This window comes from Puma concolor, chromosome C1 (genome assembly GCF_028749965.1).
Source record: "Puma concolor isolate L17-30 chromosome C1, mPumCon1.1.hap2, whole genome shotgun sequence".
NCBI lineage: Eukaryota > Metazoa > Chordata > Mammalia > Carnivora > Felidae > Puma > Puma concolor.
This window is the reverse complement of record NC_141674.1, coordinates 222358545-222383897: the sequence shown is the minus strand read 5'-3', so window position 1 is coordinate 222383897 and position 25353 is coordinate 222358545. Positions and strand designations below refer to the sequence as shown.

The 25353-nt window shown below is 64.9% G+C and overlaps 1 protein-coding gene across 24 annotated transcripts in view; it reads left to right on the top strand.

Annotated features, from left to right (window-relative positions):
• KIF1A (kinesin family member 1A) overlaps nt 1-25353 on the top strand; it is a 100706-nt gene that overhangs the window by 37064 nt on the left and 38289 nt on the right. For 11 of the 24 annotated variants that reach the window (XM_086720143.1, XM_086720165.1, XM_086720145.1 and 8 more), the window contains exons 7-25: nt 1050-1161; nt 2408-2485; nt 3186-3251; nt 3774-3791; nt 11799-11874; nt 12005-12083; nt 12453-12595; nt 13046-13072; nt 14403-14614; nt 17556-17635; nt 17931-18006; nt 19949-20028; nt 20274-20380; nt 21115-21198; nt 22091-22271; nt 22395-22467; nt 22635-22728; nt 23732-23880; nt 24130-24308. In XM_086720143.1, the coding sequence (XP_086576269.1) occupies nt 1050-1161; nt 2408-2485; nt 3186-3251; nt 3774-3791; nt 11799-11874; nt 12005-12083; nt 12453-12595; nt 13046-13072; nt 14403-14614; nt 17556-17635; nt 17931-18006; nt 19949-20028; nt 20274-20380; nt 21115-21198; nt 22091-22271; nt 22395-22467; nt 22635-22728; nt 23732-23880; nt 24130-24308 (1914 nt within the window). The remainder of the gene's footprint in view (nt 1-1049; nt 1162-2407; nt 2486-3185; nt 3252-3773; nt 3792-11798; nt 11875-12004; nt 12084-12452; nt 12596-13045; nt 13073-14402; nt 14615-17555; nt 17636-17930; nt 18007-19948; nt 20029-20273; nt 20381-21114; nt 21199-22090; nt 22272-22394; nt 22468-22634; nt 22729-23731; nt 23881-24129; nt 24309-25353) is intronic. The other 13 variants (XM_086720152.1, XM_086720153.1, XM_086720151.1 and 10 more) reach the window with 2 other exon arrangements.

The following is a 25353-nucleotide window of genomic DNA, read 5'->3' as shown; positions in this document are numbered from 1 at the left end:
TGCATGCCGGGGGCTCGCCCTCCCCCAGTTCTCTACCCTAAACGCCGCCCACCCCCCCCCCCCCCCGACCGCCATTGTGAGTCTCCCTGGGGAAGGCCTGCTCCTGGGGCACCTGTCGGTTTCCCCGTGGGGTCTGTCCAGCACCCCCGTGGAGGGTGGACTCCGTGGGCCTGAGGCCACTGAAGGGCCAGCCTGGGAGGGGCCTCCAGACCCCCACCCTGTCACCTCCACAGGGGCTGCTCCTCCTGGGGGGGACTGGCATCATCTGTGAGGCTCCTCCCGGGGTCCTTCCCTGCGGGCAGCTGCCCCGTTGGGCCCAGTGGTCAGGAGGCTGTGAGGCCCGGTTCTGCCCGCTCTGCAGGGGTCGTAGGTGGGGGCCTGGGGGCAGGGTCAGCCATAAGGCACTGCTGGCCACGGGCACTGGTGGCACTGCCCCGGGGGGGTCTGCCTGGCTGCTCACAGAAACGGTCGCCTTCTCTGCCGCCCAGGGACGCCCCCACGGTGAACGACCTCACGTGGGTCAGAGCCCCGCAGGAGCAGGGTTCTGGTGAGGCCCGTCCCTTCTGTGGGCTGTCAGACAGCGAATCCCCACCAGGGACACGTCCTGAGGTCCCGGCAGGTCGGCAGCCCTGGGACCAGCCCTGCAGCTCCCCTCGCGTTGCCTTGGGCTCTGTCCCCCAGGGGCCTGCTGCCGGCCCTGCCCAGACGGGGACCGAAGGGACAGAAGGTGGGCGCCTCCTTTCCCTCCTGGGCGGGGCCTTTCCACATCTCGGCCCGACAGGGCCCCCTCCCTGTTTCGTGAGTGCTCCTGGGCTCTGCTGACCCCTGTCACGGCGCCCGAGTACCAGGCTGGAGCTGGTGGCCGGGAGGGCGTGGGCCCCGTTCGCACTGTGACAGGACACGCGGTCACCACCAGGCTGGGTAGGGCAGCCCCGGGAGCCCTGGGAGAGCCATGCCCCGTGACCTGGTCCAGCTGGCTAGCACCGTCAGCGACTCTCCCGCCCGACCATAGGACGACAGGTAACCACGTGTGGCTTCTGTTCCCCCAGGACCGTGGCCGCCACAAACATGAATGAGACCAGCAGCCGCTCCCACGCTGTCTTCAACATCATCTTCACCCAGAAGCGCCACGACGCGGAGACCAACATCACCACAGAGAAGGTGAGCGTGGCCTTGGCAGAGGCGGGCCATTTGGGCGGGGGCACGGGTCAGTCCCATCGGGCAGGACGAGGAGGCCAGGGAACCACCGGCCTGCGAGGCTCGGACAGCGTCCTCACCCTGGGCGCCGGGCCCTCCCCACCCCCGGCTTAGCGTGGGCCTCCGAGAAGTTGGCCGGCCTGCGGGGCCACCTCGTCTCGGTATTTGGCACCGTCTGGGCGTAGAAGGGACTGACGGTGGAGGGGCCGTGGACCCGGGGTCTGCCTCCTGCCGGGCGGGTTTGGTGGAGACCGTGGGGGCTGAGGAAGGGCGTCCCCACGGCCGCACCGCTGAGGATACCGGTGGCCCTCGGAAGCAGAGGGCCGTGGGTGGAGTGAGTGCCTGTCACGACGGTGACCGACTGGCAGGAGAGCGGGGGCCCCGGCATCCACAAGCACAAAGGAGAGGCTGTGGTCTGAGCACCACCCCGCCCACCGCCCCGGCTCCGGATGCCTTTCCCACGCGCCTTGGCGTTCTCAGGGAACCCGGGTAGGAGCACGGTCCCCTGGGACCTTTATCTGGACACGTGGTCTCCATGCCCCGGAAGGGGCCGCAGGGCAGGCTCAGAGCCTCTTCCTGCCCATCGGTGGCCCTGTCCCCTGGGGTCAGTTTTTCTCTGTGTCACCTCCCCTGACCCACTGTCCAGGCCTCCTCCCCGGGGCGCCTCGGCCGCCGCCTGGTGGGCAGTGCTGTCTCCGGCAGCAGGCAGCCCCCCAGGGTCCGCATGTCCCGGGGAAGTTTGCCACACTTCGTCGCCGATCGCGCCAGGGTCCTCTCAGCCTGGTGCCATCCTCCCAGAGATGGCCCGGCAGGGTCTGGGTGGGCAGAGAGAACGGAGCCAGAGCTGGGTTCAGATCCCACCGCGGGTGATGAGCCCATCTGTGGAAAAGGGGGGCAGGACACATCTGGGGAGCTCTGTGGGGGTTCCGTGCGAGCACGTGGAGAGCCCCGCGCACCGAGGGCAGCGTCCCCGCAGCATCGCGAGTGTTAGGGGTGAGGGGCACGCAGCCTCTTGGGGAGGTGGGCTTTGAACCCCAGGCAGAGCCTCCGGTGCACTGTGAATAGAGGGAAACCGCGGGGTCTGAGACCGGCGGACCCCCGAGGCAGGGCTTGGCCATGGCCCCTCAAGTGTGCACTTCAGGCCTCGGAGGGGGCAGGGCGCCCCCTAGCGGCCTTGGACATCTCCTGCATTTGACACGTGCCGTTTCAGGTGAGCAAAATCAGCCTGGTGGACCTGGCGGGGAGTGAGCGGGCCGACTCCACGGGAGCCAAGGGCACGCGGCTCAAGGTAGGGCCGGGCCACCATGCCTGTGGACGGCAGCGGGGCCCCTCCACGCCTCGCTCATCCGGCAGGTCCCATCTTCCAAGCCTGGCCTGCTCCAGGGTGGGCCGGGCGGGAGGGCTCCCCTTGGGGAGCCCCGCCACCCGGGGCGAGCCCGGGCAGGGAGGGCAGGGGGCGAGGGTGAGGGCGTGGGAGGAGGCCAGTAGCCAGAGGGCTGCGCCCAGCACGCTGGCTTAGTGGTTAACGAGGACGGAGGCCCTGGCGGGAAGGCTGGGCCCCGTGCGGGCCGTCACAGGACCCCGGCCACCCGTGTCTGCGCTTCCCCGCCAGAACCCAGGCTGCGAGGCGGACAGTCTCTGGTCAAAGCGGTCCTTGGTGTCGGAAGGAGACTTTTCATTTTCAGCCTCCCTTTGGTGCCCGCCGTTACCTGGGGGACGGGAGGGGGCCCTGGAAATTGTACCAGCGGGGCTCGTGTGAGGTGTTCTAAGGACTCCCTGGGGGACTAGGACAAACACTGGGCGCGCTGCACCCCCTTGGCCAGGGTGGGCCTCTGAGCAGCTCCTCGCCAGAGCCTCCCGTGCTCCAAGGAGCCCCGGGATTAACGGTCAGGGCTTGGTGGCCTCAGACCAACGTCACGCGGGTCAGGCCCCATGGGATCATGCTGGAGCAAGAGGTTCATGAGGCTTCCTATCCTCTCCGCACACAGGAGGGAGCCAACATCAACAAGTCCTTGACCACGCTGGGGAAGGTCATCTCTGCTCTGGCGGAAATGGTGAGCCAGCTTTGGGTTTCTAGAACTAGGCTGATGGGATGGATTGCGGAGGTGGCTCCCTGTCCTGCCTTCTGTGGAGGATGCCGGGGGCCTGTCACACCTGCCCCGGGCCCTGTCTCTGGCAAGGAGCCCGGGGTTCAAGGGAAAGCCTGAAGGTGTGAGGGGTGTGTGTCGCTAGGCTACAGACGGGGTAGTGATCCCTGTTACTCCCTGGAACCTCAGTTTCCCTACCAGTATTGGCCACTCAAGACACCCGGGCCTTTGTTCAGAGAAGGACGAATCTTACGAGGCCCTAGCCTTCTGAGATTGTTAGGGGTGAAGGGACCCGAGAGGTCGCGCTGTCATTTGGCCCGTCGGGACCCGGGTGGCCAGCGGTGGCCAGGTGAGGAGGGATGGACCCCTGGCACGTGCTCAGGCCTCTCCTGCTCCTTTGTTCTCTGGAGCCTGCCAGAGTCTCCTCCCCACACACCTTGGGTCCCCAGGCTCGCCCCAGGTCCTCAGACTCTGTCTTTTCTTTTCCAGGACTCTGGGCCCAACAAGGTAAGCTGCTTTCTTCAGTTCTAGGGGGAGGAATCTTCCTCCAGGGCAGGGCTGGGGGCTGGAAGCAAGGAGCCCCTTTAGCTCCGGTTGTCCTGTGAAGGTCTCGGTCGTAAGAGTGCTCCTTCGTTTGTGCACCTCACAGACAGACACATCGAGCCAGCGCTGAGCTGGGCGCTGTGCCAGAACAACACAACCCTTCCGGGGCCACGGCACAATGGGGGACGGAGATGTAGAGACGTGGACACAGAAAAAAAAATTACGAACTGGTACACCTTTCATAAAGGAAAAAGATGGGCTGTGAGAGTGACGCACAAGTGAGACGGCCGTTAGTCGGGGTGGCCAAGGAAGCTTTACACGTAGTTGTAAGGCTGAGACATGAGGAGCGGGGGGGAGCCAGCCATGTAGCTGGAACGCCCAGTGTGAGGTGCTAAAGGGGAAAAATGTTGGCTTGTGTAGGAATTGTGTGTGAGGAAACGTGAGGAAGCACGAGGAACTGTGTGAGGAAATGAGAGGCAGTGTGTGACGAACTACGTGTGGGGAACTGTGTCGGGACATGTGGTAGGAACTGTGAGGAAACATGGGAGGAACTAAGCGAGGGTCTGAGAGGAACTAACTGTAGAAACGGTGTGAATATTTGTGGGGAACTATGTGGACGATTGTGTGAGGAACTGTAAGGGAAGTGTGTGTGGAAGAGTGGACCGTGTGAGGAACTGTGAGAGGAAGTACGTGAGGTGGGGGTGGGGCAAGGATGGCACTTCTGAGGGAATTGTGAGGAACTGTGTGGCAGCTGTGAGATACCGTGTGTAGGACTGTGTGAGGAGCTATGTGAGGAAGTATGAGAGACGAGTACGGCACTATGGAACCGTGTGATGGACTGTGTCAGGGACAGGAGAGAATTGAAATCGTGTGGAAACGTGTAACTGTAGCTGAGAAAATGCGTGTGAAGTTGCATGCAGAACTATGAGTAAATGTGTGGACTGTGTGAAGAGCTGTGTAGAATGGCGTGGGGAGCTAAATGGACAAATATCTATGCGAGGAAACTGAGGGACTGTGTGGAAACTGTGAGGAACCACGTGAAGATCGTGTGAAGAACTGTGAGGAACCGCATGAGGAACTGCGGGAGGAACCACGGGAGGAACCGTGTGAAGAACCGCGTGAGGAACCCCGTGAGGAAATGTGTGAGGAACTGCAGAAGGAACCGTGAGGAACCGCGGGAGGAACCACGGGAGGAACCGTGGGAGGAACTGCATGAGGAACTGTGTGAGGAACCGTGGGAAGAACCGTGGGAGGAACTGTGTAAGGAACTGCAGGAGGAACTGTGAGGAACCACATGAAGAACTGTGTGAGGAACTGTGTGAGGAACCGCGTGAGGAACCCCGTGAGGAAACGTGTGAGGAACTGCAGAAGGAACCGTGAGGAACCGCAGGAGGAACCGTGAGGAACAGTGGGAAGAACCGTGTGAGGAACCGCGGGAGGAACCCCGTGAGGAAATGTGTGAGGAACTGCAGAAGGAACCGTGAGGAACTGTGTGAGGAACTATGGGAAGAACCGTGTGAGGAACTGTGAGGAACCGCGTGAGGAACTGTGTAAGGAACCGCGGGAGGAACTGTGAGGAACCGCATGAAGAACTGTGTGAGGAACCCCGTGAGGAAACGTGAGGAAACGTGTGAGGAACTGCAGGAGGAACCGTGAGGAACTGTGGGAGGAACTGTGAGGAACTGTGAGGAACCATGTGAAGAACCGCAGGAGGAACTGTGTGAGGAACCGTGTGAGGAACCGTGTGAAGAACCGCGGGAGGAACTGTGAGGAACCGCATGAGGAACTGTGTGAGGAACCGCAGGAGGAACCGTGAGGAACCATGTGAGGAACTGCGAGGAACCACGGGAGGAACCGTGTGAAGAACCGCGTGAGGAACCGTGTGAGGAACCGCGTGAGGAACCCCATGAGGAAATGTGTGAAGAACTGCAGAAGGAACCGTGAGGAACTGCGGGAGGAACTGTGAGGAACTGTGGGAGGAACCGTGTGAAGAACCGCAGGAGGAACCGTGAGGAACCATGGGAGGAACCGTGAGGAACCGTGGGAGGAACCGTGGGAGGAACCATGGGAGGAACCATGTGAGTAACTGCGGGAGGAAGTGTGAGGAACTGCATGAAAAACTGTGTGAGGAACCGTGTGAGGAACCCTGTGAGGAACCCTGTGAGGAAACGTGAGGAAACGTGTGAGGAACTGCAGGAGGAACCGTGAGGAACCGTGAGGAACCATGTGAAGAACCGCGGGAGGAACTGTGTGAGGAACCGCGTGAGGAACCGCGGGATGAACCGTGGGAGGAACTGTGAGGAACTGCATGAGGAACCGTGTGAGGAACCACGGGAAGAACCGTGTGAAGAACCGCGGGAGGAACTGTGAGTAACCGCATGAGGAACTGTGTGAGGAACCGTGGGAAGAACCGTGGGAGGAACCGTGGGAGGAACTGTGTAAGGAACCGTGGGAGGAACTGTGAGGAACCACATGAAGAACTGTGTGAGGAACCGTGTGAGGAACCCCGTAAGGAACCATGAGGAAACGTGTGAGGAACTGCAGAATGAACCGTGAGGAACCGCAGGAGGAACCGTGAGGAACCGTGGGAAGAACCGTGGGAGGAACCGTGGGAGGAACCCCGTGAGGAAATGTGTGAGGAACTGCAGAAGGAACCGTGAGGAACTGTGGGAGGAACCGTGTGAAGAACCGTGGGAGGAACTGTGAGGAACCGCAGGAGGAAGTGCAGGAGGAACCGTGAGGAACTGTGAGAGGAACCGTGGGAGAAACCATGGGAGGAACCATGTGAGGAACCGCGGGAGGAACTGTGAGGAACCGCATGAAGAACTGTGTGAGGAACCGTGTGAGGAACTGCGTGAGGAACCGTGAGGAAACATGTGAGGAACTGCAGGAGGAACCGTGAGGAACCGTGGGAGGAACCATGGGAGGAACCATGTGAGGAACCGCGGGAGGAACTGTGAGGAACCGCATGAAGAACTGTGTGAGGAACCGTGTGAGGAACTGCATGAGGAACCATGAGGAAACGTGAGGAACTGCAGGAGGAACCGTGAGGAACCGTGGGAGGAACCATGGGAGGAACCATGTGAGGAACCGCGGGAGGAACTGTGAGGAACCGCATGAAGAACTGTGTGAGGAACCGTGTGAAGAACTGTGGGAGGAACTGTGAGGAACTGCAGGAGGAACCGCGGGAGGAACCATGTGAGGAACCGTGGGAAGAACCGTGTGAGGAACCGCGGGAGGAACTGTGAGGAAACGTGTGAGGAACTGCAGAAGGAACTGTGAGGAACTGTGGGAGGAACCGTGAGGAACCATGGGAAGAACCGTGTGAAGACCCGCGGGAGGAACTGCGGGGGGAACCATGTGAAGAACCGTGGGAAGAACCGTATGAGGAACCATGGGAGGAACCGTGAGGAACCGCGGGAGGAACCGTGTGAGGAACCGTGTGAGGAACCGTGGGAAGAACCGTGTGAAGAACCGCGGAAAGAACTGTGAGGAACCGGGTGAGGAACCGGGTGAGGAACCCCGTGAAGAAATGTGTGAGGAAGTGCAGAAGGAACCGTGAGGAACTGCGGGAGGAACTGTGAGGAACTGTGGGAGGAACCGTGTGAAGAACCGTGGGAGGAACCGTGAGGAACCGCGGGAGGAACTGCAGGAGGAACCGTGAGGAACCGTGGGAGGAACCATGGGAGGAACCATGTGAGGAACCGCGGGAGGAACTGTGAGGAACCGCATGAAGAACTGTGTGAGGAACCGTGTGAGGAACCGTGTGAGGAAACGTGAGGAAACATGTGAGGAACTGCAGGAGGAACCGTGAGGAACCGTGGGAGGAACCGTGGGAGGAACCATGGGAGGAACCATGTGAGGAACCGTGGGAGGAACTGTGTGAAGAACCGTGGGAGGAACTGTGAGGAACCGCGGGAGGAACTGCAGGAGGAACCGTGAGGAACCGTGGGAGGAACCGTGAGGAACCGTGAGGAACCATGTGAAGAACCGCGGGAGGAACTGTGTGAGGAACCATGTGAGGAACTGTGGGAAGAACCGCGGGAGGAACTGTGAGGAACTGGATGAGGAACTGTGTGAGGAACCGCAGGAGGAACCGTGAGGAACTGCGTGAGGAACTGCGGGAGGAACCGTGGGAGGAACTGTGAGGAACCGCGGGAGGAACCGTGAGGAACCGTGTGAGGAACCGCGTGAGGAACCGTGTGAAGAACTGTGGGAGGAACTGTGAGGAACCGCGGGAGGAATTGTGCTGGGAGTTGGACATGCTGTGTCGGGAAATCTGTGGGAATTGCATGTGAATACATGTGAAGAATTGTGAGAAACTGTATGTGGACCGCGTGAGGCACCGTGGGACTCTGTGTGAAACAGCGTGGGGATGGTGTGAGGGATCTCTGAGGAGCTGCGTAGAGGGCTGTGCGAGGAACTGCGGTCTGTGAGAGGCACCATGTGAGCAACCTCTGGGGATCCGTGGGGAGTTGTCCAGGGAACCTGCATGAGGAAGCGTATGAAGTGGGGAGTGATGCGTGAAACGCCGTGAAAGAACCGTGAGGAGCTGCGTGGATGGTGTGAGGAACCGGGCAAGAGCTGTATGGAGAACGTGAGCAACTGTGCGGCTGCGTGTGTGTGACAGCCTGAGGCGTGAGGAGCTCTGAGGAACCGTGTGGGAAACTGTGGGGAAGCGTGAGGAACCGTGTGAAGGACTGTAAGGAACCGTGTGAGGAGCCACGTAGGAAGCGTGTGGGGAGTGGTGGTGTGGATGGTGTGTGCAAAAGTGGTGACTTAGGAGGGGAATTGTGAGGCGTTAGTGGAGAAGCGCGTGAGAGAGAACTGCGCGGAACTGCGCGAGGGACTCTGTGGGGACCTGAGGGCACTGGGAAGAACCGTGAGAGGAAACGTGTGACAGACTGAGGAACCGGGAGGAACTGTGTGAAGAAAGCGTCGGGAACTACGGGAGAGAGCGAGAGGAACACTCCCGGGGCCTATAAAGAGCCGTGCGGGGACGGCACGCGGAAGTGTGCGGAAGCGCGTGAGAAGGTGTGCGGGGAGCTAGCTGTGTGAGGAATTCTGGGGAATAGCGTGTGAGAGTGTGTGGACGCGTGTGAGGGGACCGTGAAGAACGGGGCGCGAGCCTGTGTGCGGAGCTTCGTGGGAAACCAGGCAAGGACGGTGTGACGAACGTGCGAGGAACCGTGAGAGAAGCCGAGGGTGTAGGTGGAGAGCCGGGAGGCGCTTCGTGGAGCCGTAAGAAGCGTGTGGAATGGTGTGGGCGGACCGCGTGGGAAGCGCGTGAGAGACTCTGGAGGACATTTTTGGAGGGCGGTGCGGAGCTCTGGGACGACGGGGGGAGCCATGTTGGGGAGCGCGAGGAACCGGGTGGAGCTGGGCGTGGGGGGCTGGGAGGACGGGAGAGAAACTGCGTGGCAAACCGTGATAGAGCCGTGTGGGGAACTGTGTGAGGAATCGTGAGAAAACGTGCGTGAACTCTGGGAGACGGTGTGGAAGCGCGGGCAACGCCGTGGGCAAGTGCGGGAGCCGTGTGGGGACGGGCGGAAAACCGTGGGAAGGACAGGCCACGACCCCCCACACGGTTCTCTTCGGTTCCTCAGAGTCCCCCGCGCGGCCTCGGTGCGGTTCATCACGCCGTTCCTGGCACAGCTCTGGGCACGCGCTCCCCTCCTAGTCAGCAGGAGAAGGGGTGTGCCTGAGGAGCCGTGAGGAACTTTCTGGGGCCGGGCACGCACGGTCTGTGGAACAGACCGTGCCAGAGATTCGCGCGGAGGACCGCAAGAGGCTCCGAGGGGACGCACGTGAGGCCGTGGAAAATCGCGCGGGCTCCGTGTGGGAGGTGCGTGTGCGGAGCCGTACGCGGCGCCGTACGGACCCTTCGGGAACCGCGAGGGACGGCGTGCACGCCGAGGAACCGCGTCGAAGCGTGTGGAGGGGGGCCGACACGAGGAGCCGTGTCACGAGCCGTGCGATGAGTCGTGCGGAAGCGTGCGGGGCGCCGTGGGAGGGAGGAGTGAGGGGCGTGAGGTCATCGGCGAGGCCCCCCGGCAGCCGCGGTGGAAACTTGGGCGGGGATCGCGCGAGGAAGTTTTTGAGGACCGGGGCCCGGAGCAGGGGGCGTGGGGACACGTCCTCGCGAGGCGAGGAGGCCGGCGGAGGGCAGGGGTCCGACGTGAGGCCCGGAGGTCCGTGTCAGGCGCCAGTTGACCGCGGCTCGACGGGGCGAGCGGACGGGTTTCGAGCAGGGCTCGTGACGTCTGATCGAATCTGGCCCGCGCTGCTCGGGCCGCGCCGCGCGAAGAGGAGACTGGGGACGGGCGGTCTGGTGCGGCCGCCGGGGCAACGGAAGTCGGCGTCGCGGAGATCCGGGTGCAAGATGACGGAGGCCGGGAAGGCGGGGCAGAAGGGGGAGCAGGGGTGGCTCTGGGAGATGCGGGAGCGGGAGCGGGAGCGATCGGGGGCTGCCGGCGGCGGACGGAGCGAGCCGTGGTGGGGGCGCGGCGGCATCGAAGGGGACTCTGGGGGTCCCTGCTGAAGGACCCGTGTGCCCAGAGGGCGTCTACCGTGGGGACGAGGAATGTGACAAATGTGGCAGAGGGTTCGTTCTCGGGAATTAAATCAGCAAAAAACGAGGTAGAAATACAGTCTTCGTCCGTGGCGTTTCGAAGGAGAACAAAGGCCCTGGGTGCCGACGAGCTGCCGTGAGATGGGCCCTCAGACCCGCTCTCAGCGAAGCCAGCGCGGCCTCTCTGCGGGCTCTGATCGCGTGCCTCAAGAGCTTTCGCAGTTAAAAACGATTTTTTCATGTGTCTTCAGTTTTGAGGGAAAGAGACACAGAGCTTGAGCGGGGGAGGGGCAGAGAGAGAGGGAGACACAGAGCCCGAAGCAGCTCCGGGCTCCGAGCTGTCGGCACGGAGCCCGACGCGGGGCTCGAACTCAGGAGCCGTGAGATGGTGACCCGAGCCGAAGTCGGACGCTTAACCGGCTGAGCCGCCCGGCGCCCCGGGCGCCCTCCGAGATCTAGGGGAGCGCCTCTTGGAAATCAGCCTGAAGAACGGCGACGGAGGAGCCTGCGTCTAGAGAAAAGGCACAGCCCTTGTGGTGGCGCCCGTGTGCGTCTCCCAGGAGGGCTCCGGGGGACAGGGCCGTGTCCGGTGGCCTCTGCAGGGGCTCAACAAATACTCTTAAGCAACTGTGTGCACGAACGAGGAGACGGTGGAAAGTAACTGGGTGCCCTCGGTCAGTGGACTCCCTCGTTCCATCAGCGGCGTCCCCAGGGAGCGGTCAGCGGTCTCCCTCAGTCAGTCCGTAAGCAGTGTCCACGGGGCGCGGTGCCCAGCGGCCGTCGCGTGGCCGGAGTCCGGGTTCCGAATGTCCTCTATCTGCCGGAATGGAGGAGGAAAGAGGCACAGGAGTAGGCGAGGGTGCGGAGGACGCTTCGTCCTGGGGCCGGCGGGCGGGGGCAGGAGCGGCTACCGAAGAAGGGGCCTGTGCCCTGGACTGCAGGGCAGGGGAGGGAAGGTGAGTTCAGTGAGGGAGACACGTGAGCGACGGGCGTGGGCAGAGGCCCGCGTTGTCACGTAAAGCAGCGGGGCCTTTGCTGTTTAGTCAGCGGGACTGACGGTGGGGCCCGAGGAGGGGGCGGTGGGCTCAGACCGGCCCTTCGGACGGAGCAGAGGCGGGACACGCGGCCGTGTCGGGCTGCGTGGCCCAGACGCGCGACGGGACAGACGAGGGAGGAACCCGAGGGATGTGCCGGCAAGTCTGCTCCCAGCCCTGAGTGCAGGCGCCCGGGGGCAGCACCCTGGGGTTCCGGTGGGGAGAGGCCTTGAGAACCGGCCCGGCCCCGCCTTCCACACCAGCCTTCGGTCTGGGGGACCCACCCACAGACCCCGTGCTTTGCCCTTCCAGCTCCCTTCCCTTCTGGCGGGCTCAGGCTTCACCTCGAATGTTCCTCCCCCACAGAACAAGAAAAAGAAGAAGACCGATTTCATTCCCTACCGAGATTCCGTGCTGACCTGGCTGCTCCGGGAAAACCTAGGTGAGGCCTCTCGGGGTCGCCTATCCCCCGGGTTCTAACTTCCACCCTGGGCCGCCGTCCCGCCCTCCCTCCTGGGGAGGGGCAGGAGGGTGGGGGGAGGAGCCCCCGTGACCTGGCCTTCTTCCCGCAGGCGGGAACTCCAGGACTGCGATGGTAGCGGCCCTGAGCCCTGCAGACATCAACTACGACGAGACTCTGAGCACGCTGAGGTGTGTCCTCCAGGGAGGTGGGCCCCGTCCCCCCCCCCCCCCCACCCCGGCAATGGGACTTGCTCGCTCGTCCCTGGGACCACAGGCCCAGACGCGAAGGCCCCGCCACGGGGAGAAGATACCACCCTGTCCCTGCTCCTCCTGGGGACTCAGTTCCCCCGAAAGGGGGCAGGGTTAGGTGAGGCCCCCTGTGGGTCTCTGGCCAGTGGCCCCACTGACTCCAAGTGGCATGAGCCCCTGCCCTGTGTCACAGCCCCTGGGTCCCCGCTACTGAGGCCCTCCCCACCACGGCTCTGCCCCGGGCAGGGCTCCGGGTGCCCTCGGGCCTGCCCGGCACGGGCACAGCCCACAGTTCCCTTGGCCGTCCAGGTACGCCGACCGGGCCAAACAGATACGCTGTAACGCCGTCATCAACGAGGACCCCAACAACAAGCTGATCCGTGAGCTGAAGGACGAGGTGACCCGGCTGCGGGACCTGCTGTACGCCCAGGGTCTCGGGGACATCACCGACAGTGAGTGTCTGTGCCCGCCTGTCCTGGGCAGGGCAGCCGGGCCAGAGTGGCCTCCCTCCTGGGGACGGCCACCCGCTCGCTGGCTGCGGCCCGGCCGGGACCGGTCAGGCGGCCTTTGTGGCCTTGCCACCGGAATCCTAGCCCCGCTCTGAGTCCCTGTGCGAGCCCCCCCCCCCCTGGCGGGAGGCTGGGGTTTCTGTCCTCGACCCGGGTGGACTGCATGGTTCGGGTTTGGAGCTGGCCCAGGCAGGCCACGGACGTTTTTCCCGGAAGCCACATGGGCAGGCCATGGGCGCGGGGGGTTGCAGCGGTCTCCGTGCGTCCCCCGAAGACCCCCGCCACCCTGTCGGAGGCCCGGCCTGCGACCGGCGTGCCTCAGACCCTCTGGAGACAAACCTGTTCTTCTGTTTCTCTGTCTCTCCTCCTCCCCCACGCCTCCCCTCCCCATAGCCAACACTGTGCCCGGAGGACCCAAATGTGTGTATCCCCCTCACTGCTCTCTGCATCCCCGCTTCTGTGCCTGCTCGGTGGGGCGTAGGGCAGCACGGCGGGGTGTAGGGCAGCATGGCGGGGAGGGGCCCGCCCAGCCCTCCTCTGCCTTCCCCTCTTTCAGGGGCTGGGGACAACAGCTGTCTTGTTCGCAGACGCCCTCTAGGTGGATGCAGGCCATGCTGCCTTGTGAGCCTGCGTTCCGGGTTCAGTCCCGTGTCTGTGTGGGAAACTGAGGCCACAGGGAGGCCTGGTGCAGTCGAGGCCCTGCCAGGCCGGAAGTGACTGAACTCGGCCTGTCCAAGCGCCCCGCAGTGCCAGAGGCCTGGCGAGCTCGGAATGTTAGCTGGCACCGGAGGGCTGGGAGAGCTGGAGGGCCTGCCGAGGCCCGGGGCCTGTCCCCTGGCTCCCAGCTCCGGCCTCCCCCAGACCACACCGCACACACCTTCCCCTGGAAGCGCCCGTGTGCCCTTCTGGCCTTGGGCCTGGCTCCCTGCGGCATGGACATGTGGTTTGGTGCCTCCCCGATCCAGGGGCCGCAGGGTGCCCTCGGTTGCCCCAGCGCCCCGTGCTGTCCTATGTTTGCCGCTGCTCTGCTGTGTGTCTGCTTCTGCCAGGAGGGCTCTGGGCATCTCCCGTACCAGGGGTGGCCTAGCTCAAATCCCAGGCCTCGGGCTCTCTGGGCACCCCAGTGCCAGGAGACCCTGGTCCCAGAGCAGGCTCTTCGGGGTGCAGGAGTAACGTGCTCCCTAGGGGGTTCCCAGTTCACCTCTCCTCCAGGGTGTTCTCGGGGCAGATTCCTGTGCCCGGTGGGGCTGGACAGTTAGCACAGCGCAGTCCTCGCAGCTGGGGGGTGCATGGCCGACCAGGCGGGTGATGGGTGCCAGGGGTGGGCGCCCATGGCAGGGAGGATGAGGACTGGTGTCGGGGCCCCGGGCGTAGGAAGGCCGCAGGACAGCGACAGCACAGGGTGGTGGATGGGGTGGGGGGTGCGGGGAGGCCGCTCCCGGACAGAGGCCGCCGGGCGGCCTGGGAGCAGGCGCAGGGAAAGCAGACGGGCCTCAGGGCCGGGCAGGTGCGGAGGGTAGAGGCGCTCGAGCGGGTGCCGGGGTGGTGGGCGGGCTCGGGGGGCTGCGCCCTGGCGGGAGGTGGTGGGCAGCCTTGCATGTGCTTGTGCGGCGCTGGGCCCCAGGCTGCACCCGCCGGCCATGTCTGTTTCCTGCCTCTCTTCACCTGCCTCTTGCTTTTTCCCAACTTGGTCTTTCTTTTCTCTCCCTCCCGTCTGTCTGCCCGCCCTCTCCTTCCCTTCCTCCCATAGACGTGTCCGACCTTGAGAACAATAACCGTAACCGTGGCGGGGCGGAGTTGAGTCCAGCCCCTGACAATCTCTCCACAGTGACCAACACCCTGGTGGGCATGAGCCCCTCGTCCTCGCTCTCGGCCCTGTCCAGCCGCGCCGCCTCCGTGTCCAGCCTGCACGAGCGCATGCTGTTCGCCCCAGGCAGCGAGGAGGCCATCGAGAGGCTGAAGGTGAGGGCTCGGCCGGCGGGGACGCCACCCCCGGGGCGGGGACGGGGGGGTGGGCCCGGGACCTCTCCCGCTGGCACGGCCGTGCTAACGGCGCGGGGTGGGCCGGCTTGGAGGCGGAGCGGCCGCACGGATGGGTGCAGACGGAGTCTGGGCCCCACCCCCGGTGCCCCCACCGGCGCCCAGCACCGAGGGGTCCCCGCCTGCTGAGCAGGGCGGGCGCGGGTCCTGGGGGTTCTGTGCTCACACCTGCTCGGAGTGTTCCCCTGGCCCACAGCGGCCCAGCGGCGGGCGGGCTGCCTTTTCGTTTATTGGCGTTCCGTCAGCGGATGACTGGGGTGCCGGGCTGTGTGGGGCTGGGGGGGTCCAGGCCTCGGAGACAGAAGCACGGAGGCTGGACGGAGGCTGGACCGTGGCTGGCGTGGGGCACGGGTGGGGCAGGCTGCCCACCGGGGGGGCAGCTGGGAAGGTAACGGGGAGCTGGTGCGGATGTCGGAAGTGCTCGTCCCCTGTCCTGGCAGCGGCTGAGGGTCACCTGTGCCTCGGAATCAGTTTCTCAGTGTCCCAGGGTCCCACATGTCTCTCAGTGTCCCCATGTGTCTCCCAGTATCCCCGTGTGTCTCCCAGGGTCCCCGTGTGTCTCCCAGTGCCCCCGCGTGTCTCCCAGGGTCCACTGTGTCTCTCAGTGTCCCCACGTGTCTCCCAGGGTCCCCACATGTCTCTCAGTGTCCCCACGTGTCTCCCAGGGTCCCCATGTGTCTCCCAGGGTCCCTGTGTGTCTCCCGTGTCCCAGGTATCTCTCGGTGTCCCCACGTGTCTCCCAGGGTCCCACATGTCTCTCAGTGTCCCCACATGTCTCCCAGTGTCCCCGTGTGTCTCCCAGGGTCCCCGCGTGTCTCCCAGGGTCCCCGCGTGTCTCCCAGGGTCCCCACGTGTCTCTCAGGGTCCCCGTGTGCTTCCCCATGTCCCAGGTATCTCTCAGTGTCCCCACATGTCTCTCAGCATCCCTGCTTGTCTCCCAGGGTCCCCGCGTGTCTCCCAGGGTCCCCATGTGTCTCTCAGGGTCCCCGTGTGCTTCCCCATGTCCCAGGTATCTCTCAGTGTCCCCACGTCTCTCAGCATCCCTGCTTGTCTCCCAGGGTCCCCACGTGTCTCCCAGGGTCCCCACGTGTCTCTCAGGGTCCCCGTGTGCTTCCCCATGTCCCAGGTATCTCTCAGTGTCCCCACATGTCTCTCAGCATCCCTGCTTGTCTCCCAGGGTCCCCGCGTGTCTCCCAGGGTCCCCACGTGTCTCTCAGGGTCCCCATGTGTCTCCCAGGGTCCCACATATCTCTCAGTGTCCCCACATGTCTCCCAGTGTCCCCGTGTGTCTCCCAGGGTCCCCGCGTGTCTCCCAGGGTCCCCATGTGTCTCCCAGGGTCCCTGTGTGTCTCCCGTGTCCCAGGTATCTCTCGGTGTCCCCACGTGTCTCCCAGGGTCCCACATATTTCTCAGTGTCCCCACATGTCTCCCAGTGTCCCCGTGTGTCTCCCAGGGTCCCCGCGTGTCTCCCAGGGTCCCCGCGTGTCTCCCAGCGTCCCCATGTGTCTCTCAGGGTCCCCGTGTGCTTCCCCATGTCCCAGGTATCTCTCAGTGTCCCCACGTCTCTCAGCATCCCTGCTTGTCTCCCAGGGTCCCCACGTGTCTCCCAGGGTCCCCACGTGTCTCTCAGGGTCCCCACGTGTCTCTCAGGGTCCCCGTGTGCTTCCCCATGTCCCAGGTATCTCTCAGTGTCCCCACATGTCTCTCAGCATCCCTGCTTGTCTCCCAGGGTCCCCGCGTGTCTCCCAGGGTCCCCACGTGTCTCTCAGGGTCCCCGTGTGCTTCCCCATGTCCCAGGTATCTCTCAGTGTCCCCACATGTCTCTCAGCATCCCTGCTTGTCTCCCAGGGTCCCCACGTGTCTCCCAGGGTCCCCACATGTCTCTCAGTGTCCCCACGTGTCTCCCAGGGTCCCCATGTGTCTCCCAGGGTCCCTGTGTGTCTCCCGTGTCCCAGGTATCTCTCGGTGTCCCCACGTGTCTCCCAGGGTCCCACATATCTCTCAGTGTCCCCACATGTCTCCCAGTGTCCCCGCATGTCTCCCAGGGTCCCCATGTGTCTCCCAGGGTCCCTGTGTGTCTCCCGTGTCCCAGGTATCTCTCGGTGTCCCCACGTGTCTCCCAGGGTCCCACATATTTCTCAGTGTCCCCACATGTCTCCCAGTGTCCCCGCGTGTCTCCCAGGGTCCCCGCGTGTCTCCCAGGGTCCCCGCGTGTCTCCCAGCGTCCCCATGTGTCTCTCAGGGTCCCCGTGTGCTTCCCCGTGTCCCAGGTATCTCTCAGGGTCCCCGCGTATCTCTCGGTGTCCCCACATGTCTCCCAGGGTCCCCATGTGTATCCCAGGGTCCCTGTGTGTCTCCTGTGTCCCAGGTATCTCTCGGTGTCCCCACGTGTCTCCCAGGGTCCCACATATCTCTCAGTGTCCCCACATGTCTCCCAGGGTCCCCGCGTGTCTCCCAGGGTCCCCGCGTGTCTCCCAGGGTCCCCACGTGTCTCTCAGGGTCCCCATGTCCCAGGTATCTCTCAGGGTCCCCGCGTATCTCTCGGTGTCCCCACGTCTCTCAGCATCCCTGCTTGTCTCTCAGCGTCCTGCGTGTCTCCCAGGGTCCCCACGTGTCTCTCAGTGTCCTCGTATGTGTGCGTTTCTCTCCCTCCAGGTTTATTTTGCCGTTTCCTCTACTGTCTGGCTGCGTCCACGGGAGAGACTCGTGTCCTTGGACACGTTAGCTCCTCAGCCCTTCACCCTGACCTTTCAGGCATTGTGCCGCCTGACCAGACTGGGGACTGGGGTCTCGGTGCCCTTCCACCTGGCCTCCGCTCCTGGCACAGGTCCCTCACCTCACTGTGCTCTTTCCCGCTGCCCAGGAGACGGAGAAGATCATAGCCGAGCTCAACGAGACCTGGGAGGAGAAGCTGCGGCGGACGGAAGCCATCCGGATGGAGAGGTGGGTGGCGGGGAAACCGAGGACTCCAGCGCTCCAGCCCGGGCCCCCGCTCCTGGGGGTGGCCATGCCCTCTCACCCAGTGACTCTTGCCCCGTCACCAGTGGCCCCACCGACCTGATCCCTGATCAGGAGACCAGTCCCTCCAGCTGGACACCTCCACTCTCTGACCGGATGGGACGCCACCCGGGCTCCGCCTCGGGCCGAGTGGCCAGAGCCCACGGCCGACTGGTCGGTTGGGGGCCAGGCAGGTCCCGCGGCCTCGAGGCTCGAGCTGACCCAGACACCGTCCCCACAGGGAAGCACTGCTGGCCGAGATGGGCGTGGCCATGAGGGAGGACGGCGGCACATTGGGTGTGTTTTCTCCAAAAAAGGTAGGTGCTCTTTCTAGCTCTGGGGTGCAGCCCTGACTGGGACAGGGCCGGGCGGCCCACAGCCCTTTGTGAGGTGTCAGCTCCTCTGGGAGGAGAGGGGACAGGTCCAGGCACCGGGGGCCACGCTCGGCCACAACCACACCTCCCCAGCGTGGGAGACACCCTCGTGGAGCTCAGCCAAAGTCAGGTCTGGCTATCCCAGCTGGCACTCAAGTCTTCTCCCGCCCGGGCCCACCTCGCTCACAGGACCTGGCCCCGTCACTAGGGGGGCCTCCAGAGCACTGTCCTCCTCAGTAGCTCAGGTGGGGCACAGCACGAGCGTTTGGGGAGAAGTTGTCTCTGATAATTCTAGGACCAGGCCCCCCACCCACCCCAAAGAGTGCCAGAGCCTCGAGCCCTCAGGAACTATGTTCTAAGCCGGGGAGTCTCCAAGGAGGTGGTGGCCGTGTGTTCTGACCACAGCTCCGGACTCTCTGGGCCCTGCCCTCGATACTTTGTTAGTGAGGAAGCTCCTGCCCGCCTTCCTGGGAGCATCTTCGTGTGGCTGGCCCCTCACCCTGGCTCTGTCTGGGACGGCAGGTGCTCTGTGCCACCAATGCCCAAAGCCAGACACACATGGAGCCCCCACGGTGCCGTCGAGGACCCTGTGGGAAGAGATGTGTGGACGATGGTGTGATGCGTGCATCGGCCAGATGTCCGCTCCTTGGGGACAGGGACAGGCTCCTCGGGCTTCTTCCGCCTTCGTGCGCTCCAGGCTGGGGGTGGGGTGGGGGGAGCAGTGCTGAGGCTCAGAGGCGGGGGTGGGAGTGCTTGCAAGGACTCGGGGCAGGCTGAGAAGCAGGTCACACCCTGCTTCATGTGCCTTCTGGAGAGGCCTTGAGTTTTCCTGGGGAAACTTGCCCCTTCCCGGAGGGTGGGGTGTACCCTGGGGCTGTGGGAGCAGGTGCTCTTGGGACACTTGGCACCCTGGTGCCTTTGGTTGGTGGCCCCGGATCTGGGCACTGCCCAGGAGTGGGAGAATGGCCCTAGGGACCGCCGAGGACACCTCCTTCTGAGAAGGGCAGCATTCCTGGGACTCTGGGGAAGTGCCCGTGCCAGCTGGACCCCTCTACTCAGCCCTGCAGGGCGAGCACCGTTCCCCTTGCTTGGGAGAGAGGGCGGTTGGGGACCGCTGTCCCCAGTGTCTGATGACCAGGACTTCACAGCCCCGCACAGGAGCGTTGGTGGTGCATCGTGGGATGTATAGCTTAAAGTGGAGGCGGTTTATGCCAAGGTGCCAAGCGGGAAACCGAGGAAGCTGTCCCAGCCTCCACCATGTTGCAGGACCCTGGCCTGGGACACAGTCAGGGGTGGCGTTCCTGAGCTCAGGAAGCATGTCTAGGGCCCCAGTGCCCTGGGAGGGAGGCAGGTTGCGGAGGGCAGGGCAGCTGGCGGGTGCTGGTCGCCTTTGGTAGGCCCGTGGACAGGAGAGCGGCTCCGAGCTGGGTGGTTCAGCAGGGACTTCCTTTACAAGCTGTGCTCCAAGCCCCCAGGCCAGATCCCTCCCTGGCTAGTGTCCTAATCCTTCTGGACTCTCAGATCCGCTGGGACCTCAGCTCCTGGGCACTTCAGTTGCATTGAGGGCCTGTAGCCCCCTTGTAGGGTGGAGCAACAGACCCAGAGCCTGGTGCCACGGGCCCCGCGGGACTCGGCCTGCGCCCTGCACATCTGAGGGCCCGCCACAGCCCTCAGAACCCCTAGGTTCCCAGCTCCCCTAAGCGCCTACTGCCTGGTTCTGAGCTCCCTGGGCTCCTCACGGGAGCCAGGCCGGGAGGACGCTGTGTCCCCGGGAGGCCAGGCCTAGGCTGGTGGCGGTCTGGCACCTGAGGAGAGACAGGTCAGGTGCGCGCCAGTGCTGGGCCCTGGCGCCTCCCCAGGAGAGGTGACCCTCCTCTCCCCCCAGACACCACATCTCGTCAACCTGAATGAGGACCCGCTGATGTCCGAGTGCCTCCTGTACTACATCAAGGACGGGATCACCAGGTGGGGGTCGTCAGGGTGGGGCAGGCTCCCTGGCAGAGAGGCCGCCAAGCCTGGGTATGTGCTGCAGCATTGCTGTCCCCCGCGATGGCTGCTGGAGGCAATGCCGAAGGCCACCCCGGGCTACGTGGCTCTCCCGGGCGGGGCGGCGCTTGGGGCATCCCCGTGGGGATGCGTGGGCAGGCCAGCGGGTGGCGGCACGGGTGCGCTGGGTCCTGCCGGTGCTGACGTCCCCCGCCCCTCCCCAGGGTGGGCCGGGAAGATGCGGAGAGGCGGCAGGACATTGTCCTGAGTGGGCACTTCATCAAGGAGGAGCACTGTGTCTTCCGGAGCGACTCCCGGGGCGGCAGCGAAGGTACCTCTGCCCGTCAGTCCCCACCTCTGCTCTGGCGCCACTGACTGTCAGGCCCGAGCAGGGCTGTGGGTCAGCCCTCACTCCTTCGTCTGTCCCGGCAAAGCCCTTCCGTTACAACGGTGTTCTGAGGGCTCGGCTGTGGATGCGGGGGGCTCCCTCCCCACGCCGCGAGCGGTCTGGGGGTCTCCGTGGGCAGGAGAATGGGGAGCCGTGAGGAATGAACCTCCATCCGGGCTGGAGGACTATTTTTACACCGCACTCTCCTGTTGGCTGTGGCGCGGCCATCTGTCCGTGTCCCCAGCCTGCCTGCCAGTCACCTCAGGGCAATGGCCTTGAGCAGGGTTGGGGACAGAATTCTGTCTCCAACGCCTGCCCTCCTCTTTGGGATGGGCACAAAGCTCTAGGGGGCTCTGGGACCCCTGGGACCCCTGGGGACACACTAGCCACGGGTTCCCGTCCGTGCCCACCTGGTTCTCTGACTGGGGCAAAGGCACCTCCCCATCGGGCGTCACCCTCACCTGTTGTATGGGGTGTAGCCCTCCTCTGGCTTCTCCAGGGCCCACACGATGTATTGTCTGGTGGCCATCAGGCTTTGCAGCTAGCAGGGATGAGAGAGGCCTGATGCGGGCCACACCTGGGTAGCCAGTTGAGCCGAGCCCTGCATGCGGACAGAGGGCATGGCCACTCAGGATGACAGTCCCTCACTCTCTGCTCTCCCCATCTCTGTCATGTAGCCGTGGTGACCTTGGAACCCTGTGAGGGGGCAGACACATATGTCAATGGCAAGAAAGTCACGGAGCCCAGCATCCTGCGGTCAGGTATGGAGGCCCTGGAGACAGGTGTCTCTTTCTCCCCTGCAGTTTCGGGACTAGGCCTGGGGTCCACGCACTCAGGAGGGTAGGCCTCAGCTCGGTGTCTCCTTCCTGGTACCTGGGCCCCAGGGCAGGGAGGACAAGTGAGGGTGACTAAATGAGGGTGGCTGGCCAAGGTGGTGGGGGAGGAGCTGAGGGAGGCATTAGGGAGGACTCACCAGCAGACAGGGGCTGGTGTGGCAGGAGCTGAGCCTGCTCCGTGGGCCCTGAGTCAGAAGGAAACTAGGCTGTCCAAAGAGCCCTTGTAGGCAGGACTGTCCAAGACGGTGGGTGCTACAGCCCTGGTGGACGTGTCTGCCTGGAGGGTCCTGCAGACCGGGGGACCCTGGCCCTGGGCACATACAGACGGGGGGCCCTGGCCCCTGCCCTGCTTCCATCGAGGTGGGTACTGAGGGGAAGGGCCCGTGAGCCCGTGCTGCAGCATCCTGCAGGGTGGGGGTGGGGGCACACACAGCCCACAGGTGTGGAGGAGTGGCCAGGGCCAGGGCCTGGGGGCAGGAGACCAGGCTGGCCTGGGGGTGACGTGTGGGCTGTGCGCAGGACCGCACGTTGGAGAAATCCCCAGGACTGTTTTGCAAACATCACTGGCTGCTGTATATTGGGGGGGGTGGGGGTGGTGAGGGGGTGGGTCTGGGGAGAGAGTCAGGTCCCGGCCACGGGGTAGGTGGCTGCTGGTCCGGAGCCGAGCCGGGTGGCTCCTGGTGGCCCTCCCTGGGGCGGGCCAGCCTGGGGGACCTGCCCGTGCTCCACTTTTCCCGTCTTCCCGCCCTGACCCCTTGAGGCCACCCCCAAGGCCACAGGCTACCCCCTGATGGCCGGCCTTGCTTCTGTCCCCCAGGAAACCGCATCATCATGGGGAAGAGCCACGTGTTCCGGTTCAACCACCCCGAGCAGGCACGGCAGGAGCGCGAGCGCACGCCCTGCGCAGAGACGCCCGCTGAGCCCGTGGACTGGGCCTTCGCGCAGCGCGAGCTGCTGGAGAAGCAGGGCATCGACATGAAGCAGGAGATGGAGCAGAGGTGAGGCCCGAGGCTGCGGGTCACCGCGCCCCCTCTTCCCCTGCCGCGCTCCATCCCCTTCCACCCCCACGCTGCGCCCGCTCACCCGCTCACCCGAGCCCGCTCCCGCTCCCCCTCCCGCAGGCTCCAGGAGCTGGAGGACCAGTACCGCCGTGAGCGAGAGGAGGCCACCTACCTGCTGGAGCAGCAGAGGCTGGTGAGGGCGGCCCGCCCGCCGCCGGGCCCGGCCTGGGCGGCGGCCGGGAGGGGGGTGCATGAAGGGCCCGGGCCGGGGGTGGGGGAGCCTGAAGGGGTCAGGCCCGGGGGCGGGGCGTGAAGGGGCCCGGCCTCCACGTGGGCCCACACTCCTCCCTCCGTGGCCAGGACTACGAGAGCAAGCTGGAGGCCCTGCAGAAGCAGATGGGCTCCAGGTGCTTCTCTGAAGCGAACGAGGAGGACGAGGAGCCGGAGGACGAGGGTGAGAGGCTCGGGGGGGGGGGGGAGGGCAGCCTCTGGGCCGGGGCCGGGCGGGGTCTTGGGCACGAGGAGCCCCCAGGCGCCTGGTCGGCGCCTTTGCCCTCGGGGTCCCCGGCCCGCCCCGCCCCTCAGGGAGCGAGGCCTCCTTGTCCCCGGGAAGCACCCACGGAGGCAGGATTTGGGGGAGGCTGCGCTGCAGCGGGAAAGCGCAGGCGTGTGCTCGTGCAGTGTGTTCACACAGGCGTGTGCTCGCGCACGCAGGTTATGGCAGGAATGGCCCAGGTGGTGGGGAGCACGGTGCGGGCAGGGTGTGGTGTCTGCTCGTCCGCCCTGCCGTGTGTCCCGCCTGCACAGGCTGGTGCTCTTTCCCAGGACTAGGTCACCGCTCCTCACCTCAGGACCCCCTTTCCAAGCATCGGCTTGGGCAGCCCCCCCTGTGGCAGGGGGAGGACCTCACATTGCTGTGGGGCACGAGGGCGGCCCACAGGCAGGGCAGATGGGGTGGAGTCAGGCACAGGATGCGCGTCCAGCTCGACCCCTCTGGTCAGCACCTTTGTGTAGATGTGACCTTGGCCTCCTGTTGCCTGGAATCATCTTCCCTCGGGGCAGGAGCCCTGGATGAGAGGGGCGGAGCCTGGGAGCCTGGACAGGCCCCTCCTGGTGTCCCTGCTCCCTTTCTCTTGGGGACACAGTAGACAAAGGTGTGTGAGCTGGGACAGGGTGGGAGGTCACTGTGCTCTCTTGCTGTCCTGTGAGCACGTGGCCCCAATGCTGCTCCCTCCCCCCGCCCCCAGCCCCTCTGGGCTTCTCTGACTCTCAGAATGTCCGGTTCTGGTCAGCCCCTCTGGGGCACATGGAGCCTTCAGGCCGCCCCCCGGGGCGGATCCCTCTGTGGGTTTCCTTCCCTCCAAGAGCCCGAGACAGTTAGTGCAGAAGTGGGGGCCCCGGGCCAGAGTGGGGTAAGGTGGCATTTCCGTGACGACCGCACGTGCCTGTCCCCGCAGTCCAGTGGACGGAGAGGGAGTGTGAGCTGGCGCTGTGGGCCTTCCGGAAGTGGAAGTGGTACCAGTTCACGTCTCTGCGGGACCTGCTGTGGGGCAACGCCATCTTCCTCAAAGAGGCCAATGCCATCAGCGTGGAGCTCAAGAAGAAGGTGGGCCCCCACCCGGCCGCCCACAACCCGGGCCCCGTACAGCCGTGGGCAGAGCGAGGGAGGCCCGGGGACGGACCCAGGCGAATGCGCACCCTCCCTGCCCCGGGAGCAGCCGGGGTGCAAGTACAGCTTCCCCTCCGGCTGCCGGCTGGAAGGTTCCGGCGAACCCTGTGGGGCGTGCAGCCCGGAGGTGGGGCCCGGCTCGCACACCCCCGGGGGCTGACGGGCGGCCGCCTCCTGCCGCCACAGGTCCAGTTCCAGTTCGTCCTCCTCACGGACACGCTGTACTCCCCACTGCCGCCGGACCTGCTGCCCCCAGAGGCCGCCAAAGAGCGGGAGACGCGCCCCTTCCCGCGCACCATCGTGGCCGTGGAGGTCCAGGACCAGAAGAACGGGGCCACCCACTACTGGACGCTGGAGAAGCTCAGGTGTGGTGGGCAGGCCGCGAGGGGGGGGGCGGCAGGGGTGGGTGCGGGTTCGCGGCGCTCCTGCGTCCCTGCGCTTCTCTCCTGCTGGAGTTGTTTTTACTGAAGGCAAAAGTGTTAGCGTAGAGTCGGCGTTCTCCTCCTACGGACGCAGCGGTCAAGTGTCCCGCGCTTCCATGGAGGACGGGGCGGATGAGGTTGACGGTGCTGCAGGAAGGCGGGCGGGGGGCCGGCAGGGCACGCCGGGCGGACATGTCCTCAGAAGAGCTCGGCAGCTGCAAGCCTCTCCGCCCTGGGGCTGTAGGGATCCCAGGGGAAGACAGGGACGCGGGTCCGGGGGAGGGCCTGAGGGGGCTGGGCTGGGGGCGAAGCTGTCCCTGCGAGAGGCGTCTCTCCTCCAGCTCCGCCTGCACCCTCCCCGCGTGCTCGTCCCCACGTGTGGCTCTTACCTGAGAAAGGGGACTGAGTGAGGCGCAGGCGATGCCGTCCAAGGGAAGTCGAACAAGCGCTGCTCGAGGTGCCCCAGACGTGAGGCCCCTGCACGTAGGCCGAGCCAGGGTGGGCGGGAGGGAGCGCAGGCCATCAGGAGGGAGACAGGAGCAGAGCAAGCGAGTCCGCGGCCTCCGTGCGGGTCTTCACGCCCTGGGCAGGGCAGGGCCAACCGCTGGGACCGTCCGGTTTGAATTTCTCTGGAGGGCTTTGGCACACAGAGCCTGCCCCTGGCTGCCGAGTCCCTGGCTCTAGGGTGATTTCAGGCAGGGGGTGCTGGCTTGGCGTGAGTCAGACAGGTGGGTGGCGGGGGTGAGGGGTGGTTTCGGTTTCCTTGTGAGAGGTGGGCTCACCCAGGACTTATCCACTGTCTACAGGAACCGACCGGCCCGGCCAGCAAGGCCCCACAGATGTCCCGACACCCTAAAATACAGAGAAGGAAAGCTGTAAAAATACACAGTCCTACCCAGACACTCCCGCACACACCCTCACACACTCACAGACGCCCGCACGCCCCCTTTCTCGCATGGCTCGCTCACACGCTCACACGCACGCTGGC